The sequence below is a fragment of the Gallus gallus genome, chromosome 1 (genome assembly GCF_016699485.2).
Source record: "Gallus gallus isolate bGalGal1 chromosome 1, bGalGal1.mat.broiler.GRCg7b, whole genome shotgun sequence".
NCBI classification, from domain to species: Eukaryota; Metazoa; Chordata; class Aves; order Galliformes; family Phasianidae; genus Gallus; species Gallus gallus.
Window position 1 is genome coordinate 64,074,193 of NC_052532.1, and position 23,149 is coordinate 64,097,341.

Below are 23,149 nucleotides of genomic sequence, written 5' to 3' on the forward strand. Positions count from 1 at the left end.
AGGAGAACTTTTACATTTATACCCTGGCAAATGGCCACCAAAGAACCACAGAGAGCCAGGCTCAAGACTACTTGACATCTACTTAAACACTTGTCCTTATTCTGTAGCAACAAAAAAACACTGTCAGTTAAACTATTCTTGTTTGCAGAATGTGGAGGGTGGGAAGAAATCTCTCTTTATCCAATTGCTATTAATTTTGTGTTATTTTCTTTTTTCTAATTTCCAGACAGAACCTTTTCGCAGCTCTTAGGAAATACAGAGGTCAAGTGGAGCACCTTTTGCAAAATGAGGTATTTGTTCTCAGTCCGTTATACCAAAAAAGCATTAGCTTCTTTGTTAAAGGTATCTAATTATTAATCAGCCTCAAATGCAATTAAAGAGGACTTTTAATTAAGGCTATTCAACCTGACTTCCAAAGAATATAAATTCTCTTAAGAAAACTTGATTTGAGATTAAGAAGAAAGTGTTATAAATTTAAAATATCACAGGTGACTGTTTCTTAGGGTCAAAGAATCTGTAAATGAAATGAGTATCATTTGGGTTGGCAGTATAATGTTTGAAATTAGTACAGGTGTAGTACACTGCATCTCCACAATATTTGTCCTTAATTTTGCAAACTCCCAGGCAACTGTCTGCATCCTTGAGAGATATATATGTATATACTTCTTGAGATGGTTTGCAGAGTCAAGTTTAGGCAGAAAAACTCATGAGAGTTTTTTTTAAGAGTATTGTGGGCTGCCAATTGAATATTATATCCTTGAAGGAAATCCTAGCTATAATATTTCACGCAAAATTTAAACCTTAAGGGCAATTTCATATTTGAGTGGTAACCTAGAAGAAACCAAATACTTCCTTGATCTGAGTTTCAGATTGTCATGCCAACTGGATTTTGAGGGTTTAGACTGGAAAGAAATCAGTTTTAAATCATTATGCTGAGATATGGATTTTTTGGAAAAGTATGGTAAAAAATAATATTATTTTGTTTCAGAAATGTCACCTGTATTTAACCAACACACCAAACTTATATTTAAAAGAATTCTAACCACTAAATATTGCAGGAAAATGTATGTAATTCATTCATACTTTAGTTCTGCTCAAGGCAGTTAAATGTGGAATTAGTAACCTCAATATTTTTTTATATTTGTATTAATGACAGGTTCTAACCTTCTCATTACAGTCTGGATATAGAACTTGAGCTTGAAAACCAAATTTATATTGGTACAGCTTCCCCTTTTCAGGCATGAAATGGCTGACTTAGAGAAATGTCTTTATCAGGACATTGACATGCTGTAGCTAACTGAAAAGAATGTTTATCAGTATGGAAACATGGAGAATACTTTATAGAAGAGCTTCTGCTTGTTCAGAGAATGTATTTCAAAATTTAAGGAAGTCATATAGCTGTTCAGTAAACACATTAATTTTTGTTTATTTTCCTGAACATAGGTTACTTGATACTTATTAAGATGGCATTTTCTTTTCTTTTTTTTTTTTTTTTTTACTATTCAGATTTGTTTAAAAAACTCCCCAATGTACTTCTGATATTATTCCTGTAGGGATTTTTTTTAAATGTAATAATATGTAAATATCTGAATTTATTAATAATATTTATTAGTTTGATCTATATATGTTTCGCAGAAAAGCCAGTTACAGAACTACTCAGTCCACAGGTGTCAAACTGTTCAGCTCCCCACACAGCCACCATTTTTAGAAGGAACATAGATCTCTGCCATCTCTCACAGGGATGGGTACGAGACAATAATGGGGATAAATTCACAGTATCATAAAAACATCAGAAAGTTTGTACATCATTTGGGTTCAAGTTTTCTTAGAAGTTTCTTTGGAATGCTTCTACAATCATGAAGTTTAGACAAACACTCATTTTGCGTCCAGATCAGTCTTAGATACTAAATTTCTCAGTTTTCACCAAGGTATGTTTTCTGGAAGATAATTGGACTTCTTAGGAAACTATCGATCACTGTCAATTTAAACATAGCCAGATTAATGCTGTTTGTTTTTTCTTTTCCTGCTGTCAGCCATACAAAGTTGATTATGTGATTGAAGTAGCTAAAGCAATCTGCAGTGTCCTCTGCTTCGTGGAGACCAGAGAAATTACCAGTGCAGTCAAGAAACTACATGCAGTGCCGTTGGTGAAAACACAGGTAAAAATTGCACTGAAGTCATTCTAAGGCTTCCTTGAGTGGAGCTTGAATAGATGTCATGAATTTTCTGATTGACCAAAGCTGTTCTACTGTCTTGCTTCAATGTGACAAGTATTAGGAGGAGGCATTATAAATAGAGGAGACTCAACTTTGTATGACAAAGGAGCAACAGAGGATGTGTCCTGTGTTTAACTGTAACTGATATGCTCCTGTGGTTGTTCTTTCTTATTCCCAACAAACTTATAAATATCTGCTTTCTGCAGTTCCAGTTGCTCCAGTTTCATGTAGTTAGCATTCCTTCTGTAAAATGTCTTTAAATTATTACTTCTTTAAGTGGAAATGTCTCTACTATTTATACAGAGAAAGACCAACATAACATAGCCCTGATTTTAGCTGTAATCTTCTTTCTTAAAACACTGAAGTTTTGTCTCTTGGGGTTACTGTAGAATTATGAACTGGGGCTTTGGAGAGTAGTATCTGTTCTCAGCTTTGTCATCAGCTTCTTTGGGGTGACCTGGAAAAGTCACTGAGGACCTGGTTTACAGAAAGTCTGAGCACCCAAAATTCATTTGAAGTCAGCAACTTGGAAATACAGTGCTCAGCAAATTTGAAAATCAAGCCATTAATCACCTGGATTTAGTCTGGTGTAACCTTAAGTCATGTTAATTATTTTCCACCCTAATGACATTCCTCTTCAAACATTTTTCAAACAATTTTAATAAGGTGCAAAGGATATTTTTTCTTTCCCACTCTGGTCTATTTCTTATCATTCTTTCTTACAACAAATATCATTATGAAATATATGTTATGTTGAGCAAGGTGCTTGCTTTCTCAGGCCACTGCCTCCTTACAGAGCTCTTGTTCTTTCTCTTTATAGATTTTTAGCCTATGGCTAAATATGTATAAGAATACCTGGAAAACTAAATGACAGGCTAACTAGTGTTAGCTGGGTTAACTAGTGAATGTTAATTAAAGATGCTTAGCTGCATAAAACAAATTATTTAATTACGCCTGATAGGCAGTTTGAGGTCTCCAACCTAAGTCTGGGGAAAGGTAACAATTATTTTTCTAGCGTTTCTCATGTCATTGGAGTGAACATATGGCAAATTAATTATATTTTGTCATCCATACATACTTACATTCGACAGGTTCAAACCCTTATAATGCTTGTCATTTTACAGGGGCTAAGCACTTACTGAGAGGTAAGAAGACTGCCATTTTAAGTGACTTGAGTATTGCTTATAAAATCTCTTAAATCTCTGTATTTTCAGCCTGTTCATTCCTCCAGTATGTTGGAGTGGAGGTAGAGGGAGGCAGTAACTTCCAGATTTGGCCCAAGGAAATAATCTCTGGATTAAGTGTCTTCTCTTACTTTTCTTTCTAGGTTATGTGTTACTGTAAATCTTGTTTGCATAGCATCCTAAATCTTTTCATGTCTACTTCAGCATCAGTTATCAGAAATCTCTGTTCTCAGTAATTGCCATCCTAAACAGGTTTATTACAGTGAATGTTTTATCTGGTATGATTTAAATGGAAATTTAAGAGTTCTTTTTGTGATCAAATTAGAAAAATAGATAAAAAAAATAGCAGGGGTTTCACATGCTCTGCTTTTCAGTTAGTCCTCAGGCTGTCCTGTGAGATGTCAAGAAGATCAGCATCTACCCCTTGAGAAAAGTATTTTGTAAACCAGAATCTTTCTTAAAAGATGGATAAATAGCTTGGTTTTGTAAACAGAGTGGAAAGTAACAGAAGATGGTCTCTTTTAGGAAGGAATCAGAGCAGAAATAAAATACTGGAAGAACTGGAACAAATTTGTTAAAAGGCTTGTTTTGGAATGAATGGAAATTGTTTTAGCGTGTCTTTTCTTTGTGTATTTTCTCTTTGTTTATTCAGGTCAGCTCTGTGAACCCGGCATGTAAACTGCCTGATATGGGTGGTTTATGTTTACTGAGTATCTTTGAGTCTTCTTTCAATCCCATCCTCTCTGGATTCCAAACAATAACTAACTAACTAAATAAATAAAATAATTTTAAAAACATGTTTCCCAGCATGTATCTAATGCTGAGGAATTTCCTTCTCTGCTGTACGGGCAGTCTGTACAGCAGTAATCCAGATTCTTCTGAACCAACTTCCATATACTTCCTGTCACATAAGGAGTAATATTATTTTCTTTTTCTGTCTTATCTATTTAAATTATGAGCTTTTCAGAGCAAGGAATGCTTTTCTTTATCAGTATGTACAGTCTCCAGCATAGTACAGTGCAAGCCCTGTCTGAAATCTCCAGAGGATGATACTGATAAGCAGTGGTGATGATGATAATGGTTGTGTTTGTTCATCTGTAATGAGAGAAATGATACTTCTCCTGAATACCATATTTTGAATGTTAAAAAGACTGTACTGGTTGAATATTTTATTACCAGTCTTAAAATATTTTTCTATTCTAATAGTCCTATGAGGAGCTGCTTATCTTCACATTTCAAATGGATAATAGACTGGATGGTTACTTTTTTTTTTTTTTTTAAGAGAAATATAGTTTTAAGTTGTTGAGTTTTTTGTTCTTTTAACATTTCTTTTCAGGCTTGGCTAGCTGAACGTTTTGTCTGTCCCTTGAAACCTTCCTGTAAAGGCTGCCTATGACCTTCACTGACACCCCTCTCCCACTAGTCCCTTACCTGGTGAAGCAGACCTGACTAACAGCTAACTTCAAACAAATTGAGGGGGGGGAGAGTTGAACTGTTCCTGAACCAGCAAACACTTGCTGCTGCTATATGCTTCTTACTCCTTTGAGAAATAAGTGCTAGGGCAGTCTATTAGACTTTAACAATCTATGAAAAACTTCAGCTTTGATTTTATGAAAATCTTCATCTTGCTCAGCAGCCACTGAACTATAAATGTCATAAAAAGCAGTAAAATTCATTTCTGCATGTTCTATAGCTCAAACATCACTCCAATTTATAAAATAAAGATTACACTTCATATGAATCTGCTTTATATGTATATATGAATATATATATATAATATATATATGAAACTATGTGACGTATAGAGTAGTATGTAAATATAACTAATCAAATTTTATTTATTTTTATCAATACTTATACAAAGACAATAAACCAGCTCTCTTTCCTGTATCAAAATATGTAGCCAGAATTAGCAGTCAGAGGTTGGAGGCTTGATGGGGTACAAACTCCCACAGTTGCTGTCCAAGTCAATCTCAAAATGAAGTGTAGGGATATTTTATGTGAATTCTGAGTACTGGTGAAATGATTAAATCCTACAGTATTAGCCTATCCTGTCAGTCTGCTTTCTGTTTCCATGATGCTCATCAGCACAGCATTCCCAAGACTTTTTGCTAGGATGGAAGAGTAGAAAGGTACTTAACTATTACAAGGATCTCCCTTTTATTCAGACAAGCAATTAACTTGTATAGCACCAAAAGTGAAATTTTTGAGGCTACGTATTGCATCTCAATGACGTATTGTTGGGTAAGAGTGAAATGCCAGTAGAGAAGTTCTAATTTCATTTTCACTGAACACCCTTTGACACTTCCATTTGACAAGCTCCCTGTACACATAATACCTCAGGGAAGCTACTGCTTACTCTTTCCAATGTAAATTACATAGGATGCAGTACACATTTGCGTATGCATAACTGTACATGCAGGCTTGCTTACTTAAAGAAAAATATAATCTGTGATTCTATTGTATGACATTCTATTTAGTTGTCATTTTATGGAAAAACAACAATAAAAGCACAATCAGAAAAAAATTTTCTTCAAATCATCTTCTGTGCTTTTTGCTTTTTGCTTCCTTACTCTCTCCTCCCTACCAGTACTGTGAATTCCTTCAACGTGGCCAGGAGATTATGAAAACAACTGACATCAGTGATAGTTTCTTCTTGACTGATTGTGTCTCTTTATAAATGTGATTCATTCAGTCTCTAACCACCCTAACCCTGAGATTTTAGGCCTGCTGTACAATTAATGTTTTTCATTTCTTCTTTTTCCTTTTTTCTTACAGCAACTCACAAAAAGTCCTATGAGATGAAATCCTGCCAGAACCGGCACTAATCCACTATATATTAAATGGGTTACACTGTGTTGAAATTATAAGCACTGTTCCAAAAGGTCGTTTACTTTCCAAAATTTGAAAGAATTGAACAAAGGTCTCCATTCCCACTTGTCTTGCTGCATATAAAGATTGTGAAAACATATTTCTCAACCTGCAGGTTGTGTTATTTTTTTCCCTCAAGTAAGCATTTGGCTGCTCCTCATAATTGCAAGACAAATGCTGGCAACTCCAAGATGGGTACCCAAGGGAGGACGTACATCTAGTGTTGTGCTTCTTATGTCACCTCTGTGTGCACTGCCATTTTTAAGAAGTCTCTCGCTGAATGCATGTGTACTAATGTAGCATTCTCACCCAGTTGCAGAGGGATTAATAACACTAAATGATAATAAATCCTACAAGGACACATATTAAAACAGAGCGCCTACTCTGAGCATACTAAAGTACCGAATTAGCTTGACAGCCTCTCTGACTGAGAGTCACACTTTTGTTATGTATTTTTATGTCATCTTGGTAAATGCAAGTCTGATGTAAGAGTCAGACAGAATGGAGCAGGGGAAGATTTCAAGCTAAAGCCAGCTTGGTATTAAGGACCATGTGATGATGGCAGATCTTCCTGTGTGAAGGGGAATGTATACGTACTGTAGTGATATGTAATTTTGCTCAGCATCTGAGAAGCCCAGAGCAAAGTCTGACTGATGTCAATTATTGGCCTTGGGGATATAATAGAACAACTTTTTCAAAAAAAAAAAAAAAGATCTTTAGCCTTGTCTTTTCAGGTTAAATATCTGGCCCGACCTTGCAGAGGATATAAGCACTCAGCAGTTCCCATCAACAACACTAGGGGACCTGAAGTGAGAATCCAGATACTGCCAGGATGTTAGACATCAAAAGCCATGGTTAGAAATCAGGAGCCTAAATGTCCCTGGGTATCTCTGGATGATATTTCCTGTTCACTGACCCTATTTAGCTGTCTGCTCAAAGGCCTTTGTAGGCATGTCCGTTTTTACTGATTTGATGCAGGAATGCAGGTGATACTTAGGTTGCCTGAACAGGGAGTTGGTGCTCCTCTGGTTGGAGAGGTGGCTGGAGCCTTGGCTGGGTGGATACAAGTGTCATGGTTCACGTATGAATATACAAAGTGTGCAAAGAAATTGAGGTTTTCCTATCTCTGCTATACCAATACAAAGGTTGAAAATGTTTGTGCATCCAAATGCTGATTAAGCACTTCTTTGTGTCTTGGCATGTTTAAATACTGCCAGAAATCAGGTTCTGATTGACTTGACTGGGCCACTGGATGAGGCAGGTGGAAGTGCCAGAAGGTGGGCCCTGCATCCAAGTCATCACCACTGTCCTCATAGCATCCTTCCCTGTTCTCATCCAAAACAGCTTTATTTTCTACAAGTACTACTCCTAGCACCATTTTAACTGCTATCTGGTATTTTCTGAAGTAACTGATTACCTTTTCCCCTTGGGTTTTATTTTTCTAGGATTCACTTCAACATGTGGAAGCACAAGGTAAAGCATTTTTTTTTTATATATGTTAATTCAAGTTATATCATAAGAAAACACATTTTGCTGTTTGTTTGTATTAATGACCTGTCTCAGCTGGCACATTGCAGATGTTTACAAATTTATTTATAAGGTAATTATGCTAAATAGAAAATACAGTTATATAAAAATATAAATAAACAAGCATTTCCCCAAACTAATATTGAGATTCAGGTATAGAGAATGAGGTGTGATGAAAGAACATATTGTAGTTATTGGTGGTCATAGTAGCAATGTTACTGCTATTTTTAGTGTCTATCCTCAATCTTAATGTTTTCTGTAGAGAGAAGGAAAAATAAGGAACTTCCTGAAAGCCTGAAAAAATATTTTTGTGTAGTTTTTATCCGCAACTCCAATACTTTTCTTCCTCCTTAGGCTTTAGTTCTCCATTGTCTTTTGTTGTATAAGCAGTGTGTTGTTAGGAATTATATACTGTCATAAGAAGAGTAGATTAATTAGCAGTAATCGACAAAATCATAGACTCTGCCTTATTTAATCCCTCAGATAAAATCAGCTTAGCATCGCTGGCCTGGTACTGTTAGCATTACTGCACGGCACCACACAGGCTGAGGGACAAGCAGGAGTCTGTTCTGTTGTGGGTGTCTGTCAGGTTTCTTGGGCTGATGGTCACCTGTAGAGCTCAGGTCCTGCCCTACCTTTCTGTGGCTTGCAACCTGTACTCACACCAGTATGCTGATGCTCTCAAAGGAGCTACCATCCAAATTTTGGGGTGAGCCATTGCACACTCTGTTATGGCAGCCTTTCTGTTTTCACTGAGGAAAAAGAAGGCCATTTGAGATCTAATTCTTGTTCCTCCCTCCCTCTTACAGCTACTCTGGTTGCAGTGTGCTCAGAGAGGCAAACAGGTGAACCAACCACAAAGATTGCAGCAGCCTTTCAAACACAGATGTGATTTAAATGCAGGGCTCCAAATGCCAAGCTTGTTGTTTCACCATTATTCAATTTCATGAACAGCAAACAAAGATTATATTTGTAAGCTGCCAGGAAAAGCTAAGCAGCTAGGAGACCCAGGTGCAGAAAGGAGGAACTAGATGGTAAGGTGTCTGTAGGATTCTTCTCCCTTGGAGACAGTCATTTATTCCATTTAAACACTATTAATGGCAAAAATTTATTGAATACAAAAAGTAATTAATAGTTACTAATCAACATCTACCTTGGCAATCACAGAGTATTCAAAAAACCTCTCTGGAAAGGATTTAAAGCATTCCTCTACTTAAAGATATTTTCAAAGTTGAGCTTCACTGAATCAGCAGCTCTCTGTCTCTATTTACTTATGCCAGGAAACCCTTAACTGTGAAGACTGATAATTCCATTTGTTCTTGCCACATCCAAATTTCATAACAACTTCAGGATCCGTTTAATAATATAATTTTTAATAGTGCAGCTTGCTGACTGCAAGTCAGAATTTTTCAGACCATTAGCAATTCTGTGGAGAAGCCTACATTCAAAGTTGTCTGGGGTGATCGAAATTCAATTACATGCACTGATATCCATTTCATGTATACATTAACACAGTATGTGTATTACATTTAGACTTATTAACTAAACTTCTAAAAGCCAGCAAAATATTTAAAGCTAAGTCAATAAGATTGAACTGAAAAGTCTACAATAGCAGAAAAGCTTGTGTTAAGGTTATATCTGATAAAAACAATGTACAAGAGCAATGACCAAAACTGATCTACTGGAACCGTGTTGTCACCCCCAGGAAGTGAATAAAAGCATTCCACGCATCTTTTCATTTTGGGATCATGTGATTTTCTCAGTCCTTCACCTTCATGACAATTCCATGGGCTCTTCCAACCACTGTTCTAGGGACGCTGAGACTAAGAGAAATTCAGCTTATATTTTCACACTCTGAGGCTAGAAGTGAAAACCACCTGGAAGGTGAGGTGTGCATTCCTGCTGAAACCACCTCTGTGTTTCCTTTTCCACCCCATTAGCCCCCCGCCCTCTTTTACTTCATTATGTTTAGTTGGCTAGCTTTGCAGACATGGAAAAGAATTGCCTATGATGTAAAAGTAAAGTAAAATCATCTTAGTTAAAATAATTTTTCCAGATCTTGGAGAACTGAAAGAGCATGTGCTTTGTTATCTGTAGCAGCACAATTGAAAATAAAGCCAGCACTGACAGTTGAGGAGAGAGGACAGACTGCAATTCCTATTTGTGCTTTTCGTTTCTGTCTCTGTATTTATGTTTATCTTCAAGAAAAAGGTATCAAACTCAAACAGTAAAAACAGCAATCAGTTACTCCAATAATTCTTCTTAATTTTCCTCCTTTCCCCAAGCTACAGTTATTATTACCCTCAATATCAGTAAAGACTGCCAAACAGGTTTTCTTTTCTTTTTAGTATAGTTTTTCTCTACCACAAAAAATAAAATAAAATAATTTTAAAAAATGGCAAAGGATTAATGAGTTTAATATTAGTCATTCACCATGGACTATGCAGGGCAAAGACTATATTCAGAATCTCAGTGTTGTAATAACTGACTCTGTTAACAGTGTTATCTCTATAAACCAAATTATTCCATAGCTGTGAACAGAGCAGTATTCGTCCATGTTATTATCTAAGTCTGGATCATGTTCTGTTCCCTTTGCGTGAGGTCCTTAGAAAATCATATTAATATTTCAGCACTCTTATGTGTTATTTTTTCTTTCTTCTTAAATTTGAGAAAAGATAGGCATTTTTAGAAATTATCACCTTTCTGCAGCATGAAGTTTTCTCAGAAAATAAAGAAATCCATTCAAGTTAATAGAGATTTAGCATTCTGGCTTGCTGCAGTCTGGAGTATGAAAGAGCAGGCCACAGGCTGGTACAGAACTACAGTCAGTATGCTTTTCTGAGAAGTTGATGAATGAATGTTTGTACAACATCTACAGCCTTGTGACTTCAGGCAGGGATTTTATTAGATCAGACACAATAAGCAGCTTTTGGAACTTGATCCATAGTTCTCTGGGACCCATTCCAGAAAGTCCAGTATGCACCATGAACTCATGATGTTGTATTAGCAGCTTTTCCTGTCTGAACTGATGGAGTTTTTATTTTTTTTGAGAAAATGCAGAAAACAGATACCTTGATGACAATATATCTAATGAAATTAAACTGTCGTTACACTTAAGAGTGTAAAGGTTCACTGATGGTACTTTAGATTTGATTGTTTCTTCTAGACCTAGTCATAAAAGTATTTACCACAGAAAGTTTCAAAGAATAAAAAAATAAAAATAAAAGGAGGAAGGGGAAACTGGGAGGTTTTGGTGGAGTTTTCCTAGAAAAGAAAATTGAAGATACTTCTTTCTTTTTCTGGGACAAAGCTATTTTGTATTTGCTTTTGTTTGGAAAAATCACTTTTTGTTTCAGAATACAAAAAGACATCAAGAGCTTTTTTGATTGTATTTTTTCTTTGTAAGTCTCTGCTGCGTTTGTTGTTTTTTTTTTTTAATTTGAGCATGGCTCTATACCTCTAAGTTGTTGCTGTGTTACATCTTTATATGTTTTTCTGAGAGTCAAGATGTTATTTACTTAGGTTTGTTTAATTAAGACCAATTTTCATATAACTAAATCCCCCAGTCCTCCAAAAATAAATAAACAAACAAATAAATAAATAAATAGATCCATGTTAACAAGGCCTTATAAAAGAACCAGTTCTAGAAAAGTTTTGGTTACTAGGACAGAAGAATTTTTTAAAATTTATTTCAAGAGATAATTCAGTGGATTCTTCAGCTAATAGGAGGAAAAAGCAACAAATATATTGGTGCTTAGATACTGCATCTGATCGGGTTTTGCTTTTCAGACCTTTCATGTTTTGCTTTTACTTATTATGATGATGGTCTAATTAACATTGCTTAGCACCTTATCTAAATCTTGAGGGTGTATTGGTTTTCCCAAGGCAGTGGGGTAGGAGGGAGAGGGAGGGAGACCAAAGCAGAATTTATGAACTAAATATTTTTTTTCTCTCTGAAAATAAGTGAGAAAGAGTAATATCAAGCTCATGTTTTCCAAAATAGCTTTAAAGTGCCACAGGAATCTTAAGCCTTCCATCCAAATTCTTTTCAACTGTGTTTTACCTAGAGAAAATGTGTGCATGGAATCAGAAAGAGCATGTTCGATACATATTAAATTGATGTCATCTGCTAGCAAAGTGCCTCTTCGGTTGAAAGATCTGATACTAAAATAATATCTGAATTGTAATACTGGACTGAGAAGAAAGTATGTGGTTTTCTGTAAGGAATAAGCATGTTCGTTCCTTACAATCTCTGAAATTTACATGCAAGCATATTCATTAACACTTTCTGGGGTGGCATGGGTTGTTCTTTTTCTCAAGGGAGAAATTCTTTCCTTCAGACTTCAAATGCAAGGAGCATATGTCATAAGCAAACATATCTGGCAGCTGTGGTTAAAGTTTGTTTAACTAATACCCATTTTCACATAACTGTGACCCCCCAGTCCTCCAAAAAAAAAAAGAAAAAAAGAAAGATACCAGTTAATAATGCCTTATAAAGGATACAGATGTAGAAACATCTTGAATACTAGGACTGCAGGAAAAAATTAAATTTCTTGTAAAAAGAACACGTCAGAAATAAACATTTCTGGCAGCTATGGATAAAAGTCACTTCTCGTGTTCTCTTCTCATTTCCTCTGTAGAGAAGTGAGAAGGTGATACCAAATAATTCTAAACCAGAAATAAATTGAGACTTGAGTTGTGAGATTAGGAATCTCAGTCACAATTCACTTTAGGATGTGGTGTTGTATTCATCGTTCTCCTAAATACTACATGTGGGATACTTCCTAGAAAATAAAATCTGGCATAGCTCATGCTGTGGATCTCCTATGGGAAGTCCATGGCCTTTGCAAGGTATATCAGTGAAACACCATAGACCTTTCTCATCTAAAATTTATTAATCATAAAAGCAGTTAAGTTCTCTGGCTTCAGTTCTCTGCAGTGAAAAGCTGCTGACCAACTCTTCTGAGAAACAGACACCTACAGACCCACAAAGATGTTTGTCTCTAATTTACTTAATTGCCACTAGGCTGAATGAGTGATGGGGGGGAAGGGGTGACCATGGCAAAGAAGCCACAGAAAACACATGTAGGAAAAAATACAATAGCTGCAGACTAGGTCATACTTGAGCATTTGCTTATGCTTGAGGAGCTTTATTTGTGAGGGGAGTCATGCTGGATCTCCTATAAATTAGTTAAATAATGCTGAAAGTTCATGAATTGAGAGTGAGGGAGGAGAAAACAGGAGAAAGAAAGAAAATAAATTTCTCAGTTGACTTCACAGGGAGTCTCACAGATGCTGCCTGTAGCTGAGTGAAGGCTTTCTGTCTCATCTAGCCATGTAGATATAGGGTGGGCAGGTCTCTGATACCCAGGAAACTTTTTTCACCTTACCACTGACAGAATAAATTATGTTACAAATAATTGAGGCTATATATATATATATTTTTTTTTTTTTCTCCTCCAATTTTGGGGCAGTCTGCTGACATTCTTTTCTGGACCTCTTTAGAAGGTTTTGTATGTATGACTATCAGTAATTCATTGGAATGTAAAATAATTCAGTGCAAGTTAAACATTTCGTTTGGAAGGTACTCACTCACTGCACATTCAAGAGAGCTGGGTATAAGAATAAAATGCTATCCAAGGGAAAAATGCATTTCAGCTAAAGATTTATTCAGTACCCTTGTAGAAAAGGATGGTGAATGGAGAAAATAGTAAAGAGAGGAAATAAAAGGACAATAAGAAAGATATACCAGTCACAGAAGTACATACCGAGTAAAAGGACTGAGTTTTCTTAATCAATCTTAATTGAGTAGTCTCTAAAATGTTTCTGCTCACATGTGTGGAGCATCACCTCCCTGAGCAGCCTGTGCCAGTGCATTACCACTCTTTCAGATATATAATAATTCCTTTGCAGAGTTTTCCATGTATTTTGTGGCTCGGTAATTCCAAATATTTGCTAGTTTAAAGGTGTGAAAGAAATTCCAGACTAGGAATATGTTTGAAGTCACTTTTAGTGACAAACTGAGCTAAGTGCAGTGAATCATAGTGTCTGAATCTGCTGTTGGACAGGATGCTTTCAGCTACCTCAAGTGTTAAAAGTGAATGCAAGCTAGTCTCAGACATTCTGTTCTTCAGAAAAATTTTTAATAGATACTATTACATGGCTAATAAATGGCTATTGAGTGCAGTGGCCAAACATGTTGGGAACTGTGGCGTAAGGTGATGCGAGTATGTTCTTGATCACGTAGAAACCTGGGAGATATAGGGAAGGGGAAAGGAGAATTTTGGATATTTCTCTCGAAAGACAAATCATCCTGATCCTGGAATGGTACAAACTTCTCTGACACTTTCTTCTTCAAACTGTCCCTTGCCTGAGAAATAAGAGTGCTTGTACCAGCTCTCTTCACTTGACGGAGGCTGCCAGGGCTGGGGATTTTAATTTACAATGTCAATCAGATAGTCCCTAGCTGCTCCAAAAATGCAGAGAGGGAAGATGGATAAAAGCCAATAACTGCAGAAAAAGAGCACCGCAGAGCTCATGCCAAAGGAAATAACATAAATAAAAGTGAAATATAAATTAGGGTACAGCCTGCATTTGATGTATCTGTGTAGATATGTCTTTCAGTGTCTATCACTGTGGAATGTTTTGACCAATACATGACTATCTAAATGCTATATCTGATTGTGGCTGCTGTTATATATATATATATATTTATGAGTTGTTTATCTGTATTTGCAAGAGCTTTATAGTCTTAAAAGCTAACCAGTGCCTTTGCTCCATTCTACTGCAACACTGCCATTTCCCTTGAAGTAGCTATGTAGCTGCAGAAATTATAAGACGCTTACATAATATAAATCTTTCCAGCACAAAAATTAACAGACTAAAATGATGTATCTGAAGCACACGCTAACTTGCTGTAGTTTAAAAGACTTACTCTGAAAATGCCTTAATTTGAAGGCACTGTAATGAAAGACTGCTAATGATACACTAGAAATGAGCTAAGGCTAGTTTCAGAAGCACAGATGGCTAATTGGTTTCAGTTGGTAGGTTATGTCATTTAAATTAAATTTTATTAGGAAGCATTTCAAAGCCATAACTGATGGTTTAAGATAAACATGCTTTGTCGCATGTGACCTATTTCTAACTTTTATTTATTTCTTTCTCTCCTCTTAGCATTAACGGAAGCTGCTGTGACAGAGCTCTCCATGGCCATCTCTCATCTCATCCATGTGTACAGCAGCAGCTTTGATACAGATTTCCAGGTTGCCAACATACCTAGAAGCCCTTCTCGTGCAGACATCAGCCTTGATTCCCAGCTCAGCTTCACTGTCTATGCTGCTCATAACATTCCTGAATCCTGGGTGAACAGGTAGGAGAAGATCCAACAACTGTTCACAAGAAAGGGTATGCTGCCTCATCTCTCACTATCTTGTATTTTTCACAGGTACTAGCTAACCTCTGTTGCTTTGGCAATGCTTCAGTAGTAATGTTAGAGGTTGAGTGAGTGCATCTCCACCGTTTTTATAGCATAAAGAACGCTTCTGTAAGCTGATTAACTAGAAGTCTTCCATATTTTGTTCAGGAGAATCAAAGAGGACTTAGCTGGTTACCCCAACCAATATGGATGTACGGTAACAAGCAAGTTCATAGTGTTGAACTTGATGGGTATGTGAACAAACGCATGTCCGACTTGCTCAGAGAGGCAGAGAAAAGTGTTTGTACTTCATGCCAGGAGTTTGGATTGGAGCTTTCTATATGGCCTTCAAATAAATGCCCACTTTTCCCACTGTAAAACTGGTGTTCTCCTTTTACCACTCCAGTGCAATCAGATATGACTGCAATCTGGTAGTACTATTTTTATGAGTGAAAATGCTATTCTACAAGTGTTTTGTTAATATAATCCCTTTGCTTCCCCTCCACCTTGATTTTCAAATGACCGATTAAAAAGCAGTTGGATCATTTGCATTAGGCTGTGAACATGAAAGTGTACTACAACATTAACTGTAATTAGCAATTTAATAAAAATCTGAGAGATTTACATTAGTTGAGGTAATAAATGGAAAACTATAATCGCTATCCTGATATTGCAGATGGTTATACCATTCCCACTGCATTTTGTTTTACCAGTGAAATGTGAAATTACATATGGCCTAAAATGCCACTGATGACTTGAACACTATGTTCAAGCATGTGAAAATGAGGATCTCTCTTCCTCCTTAACCTCCTCTTCCAATCTTTCTAATACTTGTAACTAGCATGAATTTCTTAACATAGACTGCAGTCCATTTTGCCTACTTTCCTCAGATACTTTTACTAACTTCATTCATAGCTACATTCCTCCTCCATATTTTCTACATTGCGTGATTGTATGCTGGCTTTGTCCCAGCATACATTTCCAGAAGGCCAAATTTTATTATCTTGGTGCTGTTCATAACATGTATTTTATTATCTTGGTGCTGTATATCATAACATTATATATGTTCATAACGTATATATACTGTATATATATATAATAAGCATATATATATATATAGTATGAATTTAAGTGCTCCAAAAATAATGCCTCCTATTTTATTATGTTAGCCCACAACATCAGAGGTGGATATTGGTGGCATGGTAGTAGAGGCTGAACCTTCTCACCAATATTCTATTGCATTTTGTTGTTCTGTGACAGTTGGCAGCAGAAGGGCAGTCTGACATGGAAGTGTGTATGAAGCAAACATGTGTCATTGAATTTCTCTATGTGGAAAAAATAGCACTCACTGACATTCATTGACACTTGCTGAATATTTGTGGAGGCCAAATAGTGGATATGAGCACAGTGAGGCTATGGGTGGTATTTCTCTTGTTCATCTCTGGAACAAATGCATAGCTAATAGTGGTGACTATGTTGATTTTTTTATTATTATTTTATTTTTTGGTAACTGAGAAAGTGCTCTATCAAGTAGCATTATTGTGCTCTTTGTACCTGTTGTTGTTTCCATGGAAATAAATAGGAGGCATTACATTTAGAGCAAGCTATGTATGTTAGAATTCTGACATCTCTTACATCTTTTCTCCTTGTTTCTCCATACATACAAGCTTGTGATAAATTATCTTTTTTTCTAATCACTGGGATAAGAGGGAGGGTCTTGTGTTTTACTGCATCATTTTAGTGTTTCACCAAATCCCTCTGAAGTTCGTTTTTGTAGATTGGCACTTCATCAATTTTTATATTCATGCTTACCATTTCTCATTTCAGTCTTCCCGTCTTCATTAAAAAGCTAGTTGGAGACCTTATAAATTGCAAAACCAATTACCTTTCCTTACTGTATTTTTTGTTCCTGGTTTCTTTTATCACTTTGTCGTTTTGGCTCATATAGGTCCCTATCAGATATTCCCTACTTGATGCTAATGACATAATGTTGCTAGCACTGTTTTGCTGCATTTGTTTCTAGACCCCTCAAATTCATATTGCTGTCTATATCAAGATGATATAAATTTATCTTTGGGACAAGACTCGGTTTCTCTGCATTTGAATTCATAGGGAGGGAGGATGCCTAGGCAAAATATTGTATGGAGAAGTATAATGTGTTGAAATGTGAATACTCTGAAATTAACATTGTGTAAGCATTAATCTTTTTAGGATTAGTGTTTATGGCATAATAATCAGGGATATATCAGGGATTAAGCAACACTTAATCACTTTATTGTATTAAAATCTATTATTTCCTTCACTATACTCCAATTCTTTGTAGTGTTTGGACTCTAGAGAAAAGATGCCATATTTAAGAGCTCAAGCATTTCCTACACTAGTAAGGTAATATTTTCTTTCTTTGCATAGATACCTCAAAGGAACTACAGATTGTTAAAGAAAAAGAAGAAAGAGAAAAGGCACATCTGCTACAATAATTATAACAATTACTACAGTGTTCTGGAAAAGATCAGCAATGATGCTTGTAAATAAAGCTAAGCCAAGCACTGTTAGTCTGCAAATACTTTAGACTTGCTTTCATCATTCCTATACAGAACATGGTCTACAGCATGGGTATGGCAATTTTCCATAGGAAGATCTGGAAGTTACAAGATGAATTAAGAACATGAAACAAACAGATAGTTGGAGACCTGAATTACACTAGTCAGACAAGTATGTGACAAATGCCAACACAAATGTCTGTAACGCATCTGCTATAATGAGCATGTAGATTCCTTGAAGTATTATCCTTTGGGGTTTTTTTTGTTTTGTTTTGTTTTGTTTGTTGGTTTGTTTTTTTTACAGATTGGGAAAAGTATGAGTGAAGTTTCACTAATGACTGAAGTTACATGATGAGAAAGTTGCAACACCTTGCACCTTCCACCTAAACTTCCATTGACTGCCACAGGGAAAAATAAACAAGGATTACATATCTTAAGCACTATCTTGAACTCTTTTTTTAAATTTAAACATTAATATGTGATTGGTTATTTTAATTCTTTTTGCATGTAAGAATGGATCTTCACAAGTTTCCGAATGGTTAACCCTGAATTTACTGTGCTGGAAATTGCATTGTAATTATTTTTTTTCCTTTTTTTTCCCTTATAGATACAAACTTTTTTCTTTTTCCTGTTTGCTAACCTATGCTGGGAAGACAATATGTCAAGTGAAGATTTGCAAAAATATACCTGTTAGAAAATCCTTCTTTTTCTTGACAGACTGGAATGAGAAGTAAGTTTTTATCTGTGCTTTTCTGAGGATTTTACAAACTTAATATTAATTTGAAACAAACAAGCAAACAAGCCAAGACATATTGTTATTATTCATCTTCTGTGCAACTCCAATCCCATAGAATTCAGAGAAATTTAGATGGGTGGGAGCGGGAAAGGAATGTGATAGCCAAAGAGAGGAGAAATAGTGCTAGTCTAAGTTTAGTCTAAGAATAAAGTAAACTAAGCAGGCCTGAGAATAGCTTTTGTTCAGCACTACTGGCACTGGGAGAATGCTAAAGCTGAAAGGAGATACAAAAAGGTCTTATTTCAGTTGTCTTGTGAAGACTTTGCACTTCGAATTCACTTCTAGTAGATATGTAATCCAGCTTCAGAACCTGTTGTTCAATTCTTTATTTAGAAGGAACTTGATTGTGTTGATTTTTATATAAAAAGGATCAGCAGCCTAGGTTTTAAATTGAAGTCCCTTGGTTTGAGTCTAGAATTTTTAAGTAGAGGCTTCCAGCTGCCTGTCCTGTGCCTGTCTGCTTTGAGGAAATTAACTCAATTTAAAAGCAGGACGCACACTTGAATAAGATTCACTTAAGGCAATGAAATGACAAAAGGCATACTTGCAATAAATGGAAGAGTGAAGAAGTAGACAGTCTTTTTTTGTTTGCTTTTTTTTTTTTTTAATGTTCCTGAGCATGACATTTTTATTTATAGTTGTTCATTTTTTTAATATTTTACACTACCATTTACTTTATTCTATATCTGAAAGAAGCTTGATTACATTGTAATTGAATAAAGACTAAGATTCACCTGTAAAGGGTTTTGTTACCTTATAACTGAATACAAAGTGTGCAATTCATAAATCTTGATTGCCTCACTCTAAGACATATAACAGATTGAAGCTGGTCAAATGAAACAAGTTTTATCTCAAACCCATTGCACTTCTATCTTAATGGAAGTTTGTGCAGCCTTTTTACTCAATGCTTCTGAACAGATGTGAGATGCTTAGTACGTATGCCCTATAGTTAAGAAACAAAATGGGTGCATTTCTGCTACTAATATAAATTAGTTCTTTTAGGACCTAACATCTTCTCTGATAACTCAGTTGAGTCCAGAGAGTTTGTGCTGAACCATCAATCACTTGAAGGAATGGTTATCTTTGTGTTGAAAATGTTTGCTGGGTCACTCTCATTTGCACTGTAGGAATTTTCACCTTGCCCAGGTTATGATATGTATGGGCAGATACAACTAAAGTGTAGGGGAAAGATTACATTGTTTATGAGTATTTTTGCCTTCCAAAAGGTGGCTGACATATTTCTAGGATACATCTAATAGCACCTCTCTATAAAATGAAATATAAAATGACAGCATAGAAATAAGTTCTTCAGCCATGACTGAAACTCCACCTGTCTTTAATTTCTATGAAAATATGAAGAAATCATATGGAAGCTTCAGCATTTCTGTTCAAACCTTCCTTTCTTCAAAGTCTGTATGGAATGTTTGCAATTCAATCGAAGAGCTTATTGGAAAAACAGTTAAGTACACATATCGAATTGTTTCATAGGTAGTTGTGAGTGGCAGTTAAGACCAAAAACAAGACAGAATTGCATGAAACTTAGCAATAGGCCTGCTTCAGAAGCAATGCTTCTTATTTTATTATGTTGGCCCACAACATCAGAGGAAGATGTTGGTGGCATGGCAGTTCAACCTTTCCATCAATATTCTATTACATTTTGTAGCCATGTGACAGATGGCAGCAGTGGGATAGTTGGTCAAAATGGCATTGGACATGGAAGTGTCTATGAATCAAAGATGTGTAACTGAATTCTTCCTTGTGGGAAAAATGGCACCCACTGACTTTCATTGACACTTGCTGAATGTTTATGGAGACTAAACAGTGGATATGAGCACAGTGGAGCAGTGGGTGGTGTGTTTCAGTAGTGGCGACCACAGTGTGAAAGACAGGCTATGTTCAGAAATGGCCATGCATAGCTGTCACACCGTGAAATGAAGAGCATCTTGATCAACTCATCTGAGCAAATTGGTGTATTATGGCCAGGGAACTGTGTACAGAGCTAAATATTGATTTAAATGTGTTGGAAATTATGGTAGTAACATTGAAATATTGCAAAGTTTGTGCCAGCTAAGTCCCATGAATGCTCACACAGGAACAGAAAGAACACTGTATGCAAGTATGTCAGGACCTGTTGAACCAATATGGCAAACCATCCACTCTGATTACTACATTGTAAAGCTGAAGTCTTGAAATTCCAGAGTCAATCGAGTGAAGATCACCTTTCTCTTAAAACATACTAACGCCAGGCTCCTTTCCAGTTTGAAAATGTTGCCAATCTCAGCTGGACTGTCCTGTCACACTCACCATATAGTCTGGATTTGGTGCCTTCTGACATCTATCTGCTTGTGCTCATGAAAGATGGACTGTGTAAGCAACATTTTCCTAGCAATGATGCTGTCATTGCAGCTGTGTAACAGTGGGTCATCACTAATGGTACTGACTTTCATGAGCACGGTATGCAGGCTCTTGTTCATCAGTAATGAAGTCTATGGACTTCCTATGCCTTAGCTTTCTTATTAGTTGCTTGAATATCAAAAATCATTTTCAAAATTTGAATCAATTCATTCTGTCAAATCAAATTAATTACAAATTACAAAATGAAATACATCTGGCAGGCTTTTCTGTGTTTCCTTCAATCATGAATGTGTGTACCACCTGTTTAGCCTGTATTTGTGTAAGCCTTAAATCATGAGAGCAGGGTTCTTGGACCTAATGAGATCCAGAAGCAAAGGCTGAGAATCTAGGCAGGCAGAAATGACATTATTTTAATATGTTTTATTTTGTATCTGGAACTGTCTTTTGCAAATAGCTGCTATTTTTAGTCAGAATGCAAAGGTCAGATGGGATATTTTAAACCAGCTAATAGTCTTAGTGCTAGATTTTTTCCTCCTGTCTTTGAGTCACTACAATATTCCTTGCTTGGCAGGGTAGATTTTATTCAGAAACAGGTGCTTATAAAGCACATATTCTTACTCTGAATCTAACATAGCCCTTCACAGGAAAATCAAATGTTTTCACATAAAGAAAGGTGCTGACTGCTTTACTGAGTTGTACTTAACACAGCATGATTTTGGTATTGTTTCCAAATATTAATCATGATAACGATGTCAGAAGGTCTTTTTGGTATGATGATATATAAAGAAAGGAATTGTGTTTGTTTTTTTTTTCCATCTGGTTTTTTTGTTTTAAAATATTAAATACTTGTCAAAGTATACTAAGAATGGAAAATTCTGTTGCTTGGGTTTTTTTGTTTGTTTGTTTGTTTTTGTTATTGGTGCTGATAACACTCTAAGAAAGAAGGAACAAACAGCACCAAATGACAAAATAATAATTATATTTGGTTTTCTGAAATGTACAGAGAGAAGGAACAGTAGCTGTGGTATTGTGTTGTTATTGAAGGTGTTATGTGCCTAACTGGCAGAAGTTTAAAACATACTCAAGAACAGGCTGGTTTTTCTTTCATACATGCATAGAAACACTCATTAGCACTTTTTGTAAGACACAGGCTGGAATAGATTTAAAATAGCATATTTTAATGAAATAAGTATTACCACAGTTGTTCTTGTATGTCACGAAGTGGCCCCAATTTATTGTGTGCTTCACTAAAAACTGTCACCCATCTGTGTTTACTCTTGGTTATATTTTAGTTGTAAAGTCACTTTCTGAAAGAGGAAGGAATATATTCACATAGAAATTTAAGAGAAAGCAAGATTTATTTTTTGCAAGATGTTTTGTCCTGAGTTGTAAAGTGCGACTTTCATTGAAACCAATAGGCTATTTCCAACTGAATGGAAAATGCAGGTGGTAGAAGTTCATCAGGAAGAGCTTCCATTACAGTAGGAAGCCAACTATTCACTGTAGTGTTAGAGATCAATCAGGACAAAAAAATAAATCTACCTAATTCAAAACTAATTTTTGCCTGAATGAGACAAAAAAAAATGGAGAGTGGTGCTTTGATGATTAGAAGCCCAGGAAGATTGTTTGGGGGGGGGAAAGGATTTGCTATATTTGCTGATTTCCTTATATTTAGTTTGTGTTTTACACTGCTTTATCCCATTGGTGTTTGAACTTGGTAGGTTTTTGTGTTTAAATATGATCTTCTGGTGAAGTTTTTTATTGTCTCCAAACCTTCATAGAATATCCTCAGATTGAAATTGTTTGATTCCTAAGAAGGTTGCCTAACATAGCGTTGTTGTCATTGCTGTTTGTCCTTTTTTTAGGATTCTGTTTGTTTTGTAATTTATGTGTTTGAAAAATAAGTATCACTTCGGTGCAAAATTTGAACAGACTGATACTGTCTTGTGCATAATGAGCAGTCCCAAATTTCCCCTTTTATTTTCACATCAGCTTCATTTTTAAATGCATGAAGCCTCTCCAGAGTTTCCTTCCTTTTTTCCTTTGCTGGCTGCTCTTCACGTCTTCATTCTACCACCTCCTTTCTTTTTCCATCCTCCATAATTTATGTCAAACCTATAGACCTAAAATATAGAATTAGCATTAAGCCTACCATTCATCATCTCAGATACTTTCTTGGCTTTGGATTTCTTTTTCCCTATGTTGTGTTTGGCTTGTATGTATAGTTTATACTCTCCTTGGGCAAA

At 35.9% G+C, this 23,149-nt stretch overlaps 1 protein-coding gene across 12 annotated transcripts in view; it reads left to right on the plus strand.

Moving 5' to 3' along the window:
• The window catches only part of PIK3C2G (phosphatidylinositol-4-phosphate 3-kinase catalytic subunit type 2 gamma), a 280,521-nt gene that overhangs the window by 115,579 nt on the left and 141,793 nt on the right, over window positions 1–23,149 (plus strand). For all 12 annotated transcript variants that reach the window (XR_006932295.1, XR_006932296.1, XM_040655738.2 and 9 more), the window contains 5 exons: window positions 227–290; window positions 2,034–2,159; window positions 7,717–7,744; window positions 14,972–15,167; window positions 18,360–18,482. Coding sequence is in view for 10 of the 12 variants with exons in the window: in XM_040655738.2 (XP_040511672.1) it covers window positions 227–290; window positions 2,034–2,159; window positions 7,717–7,744; window positions 14,972–15,167; window positions 18,360–18,482 (537 nt within the window). In the remaining 2 variants the exon portion in view is untranslated. The remainder of the gene's footprint in view (window positions 1–226; window positions 291–2,033; window positions 2,160–7,716; window positions 7,745–14,971; window positions 15,168–18,359; window positions 18,483–23,149) is intronic.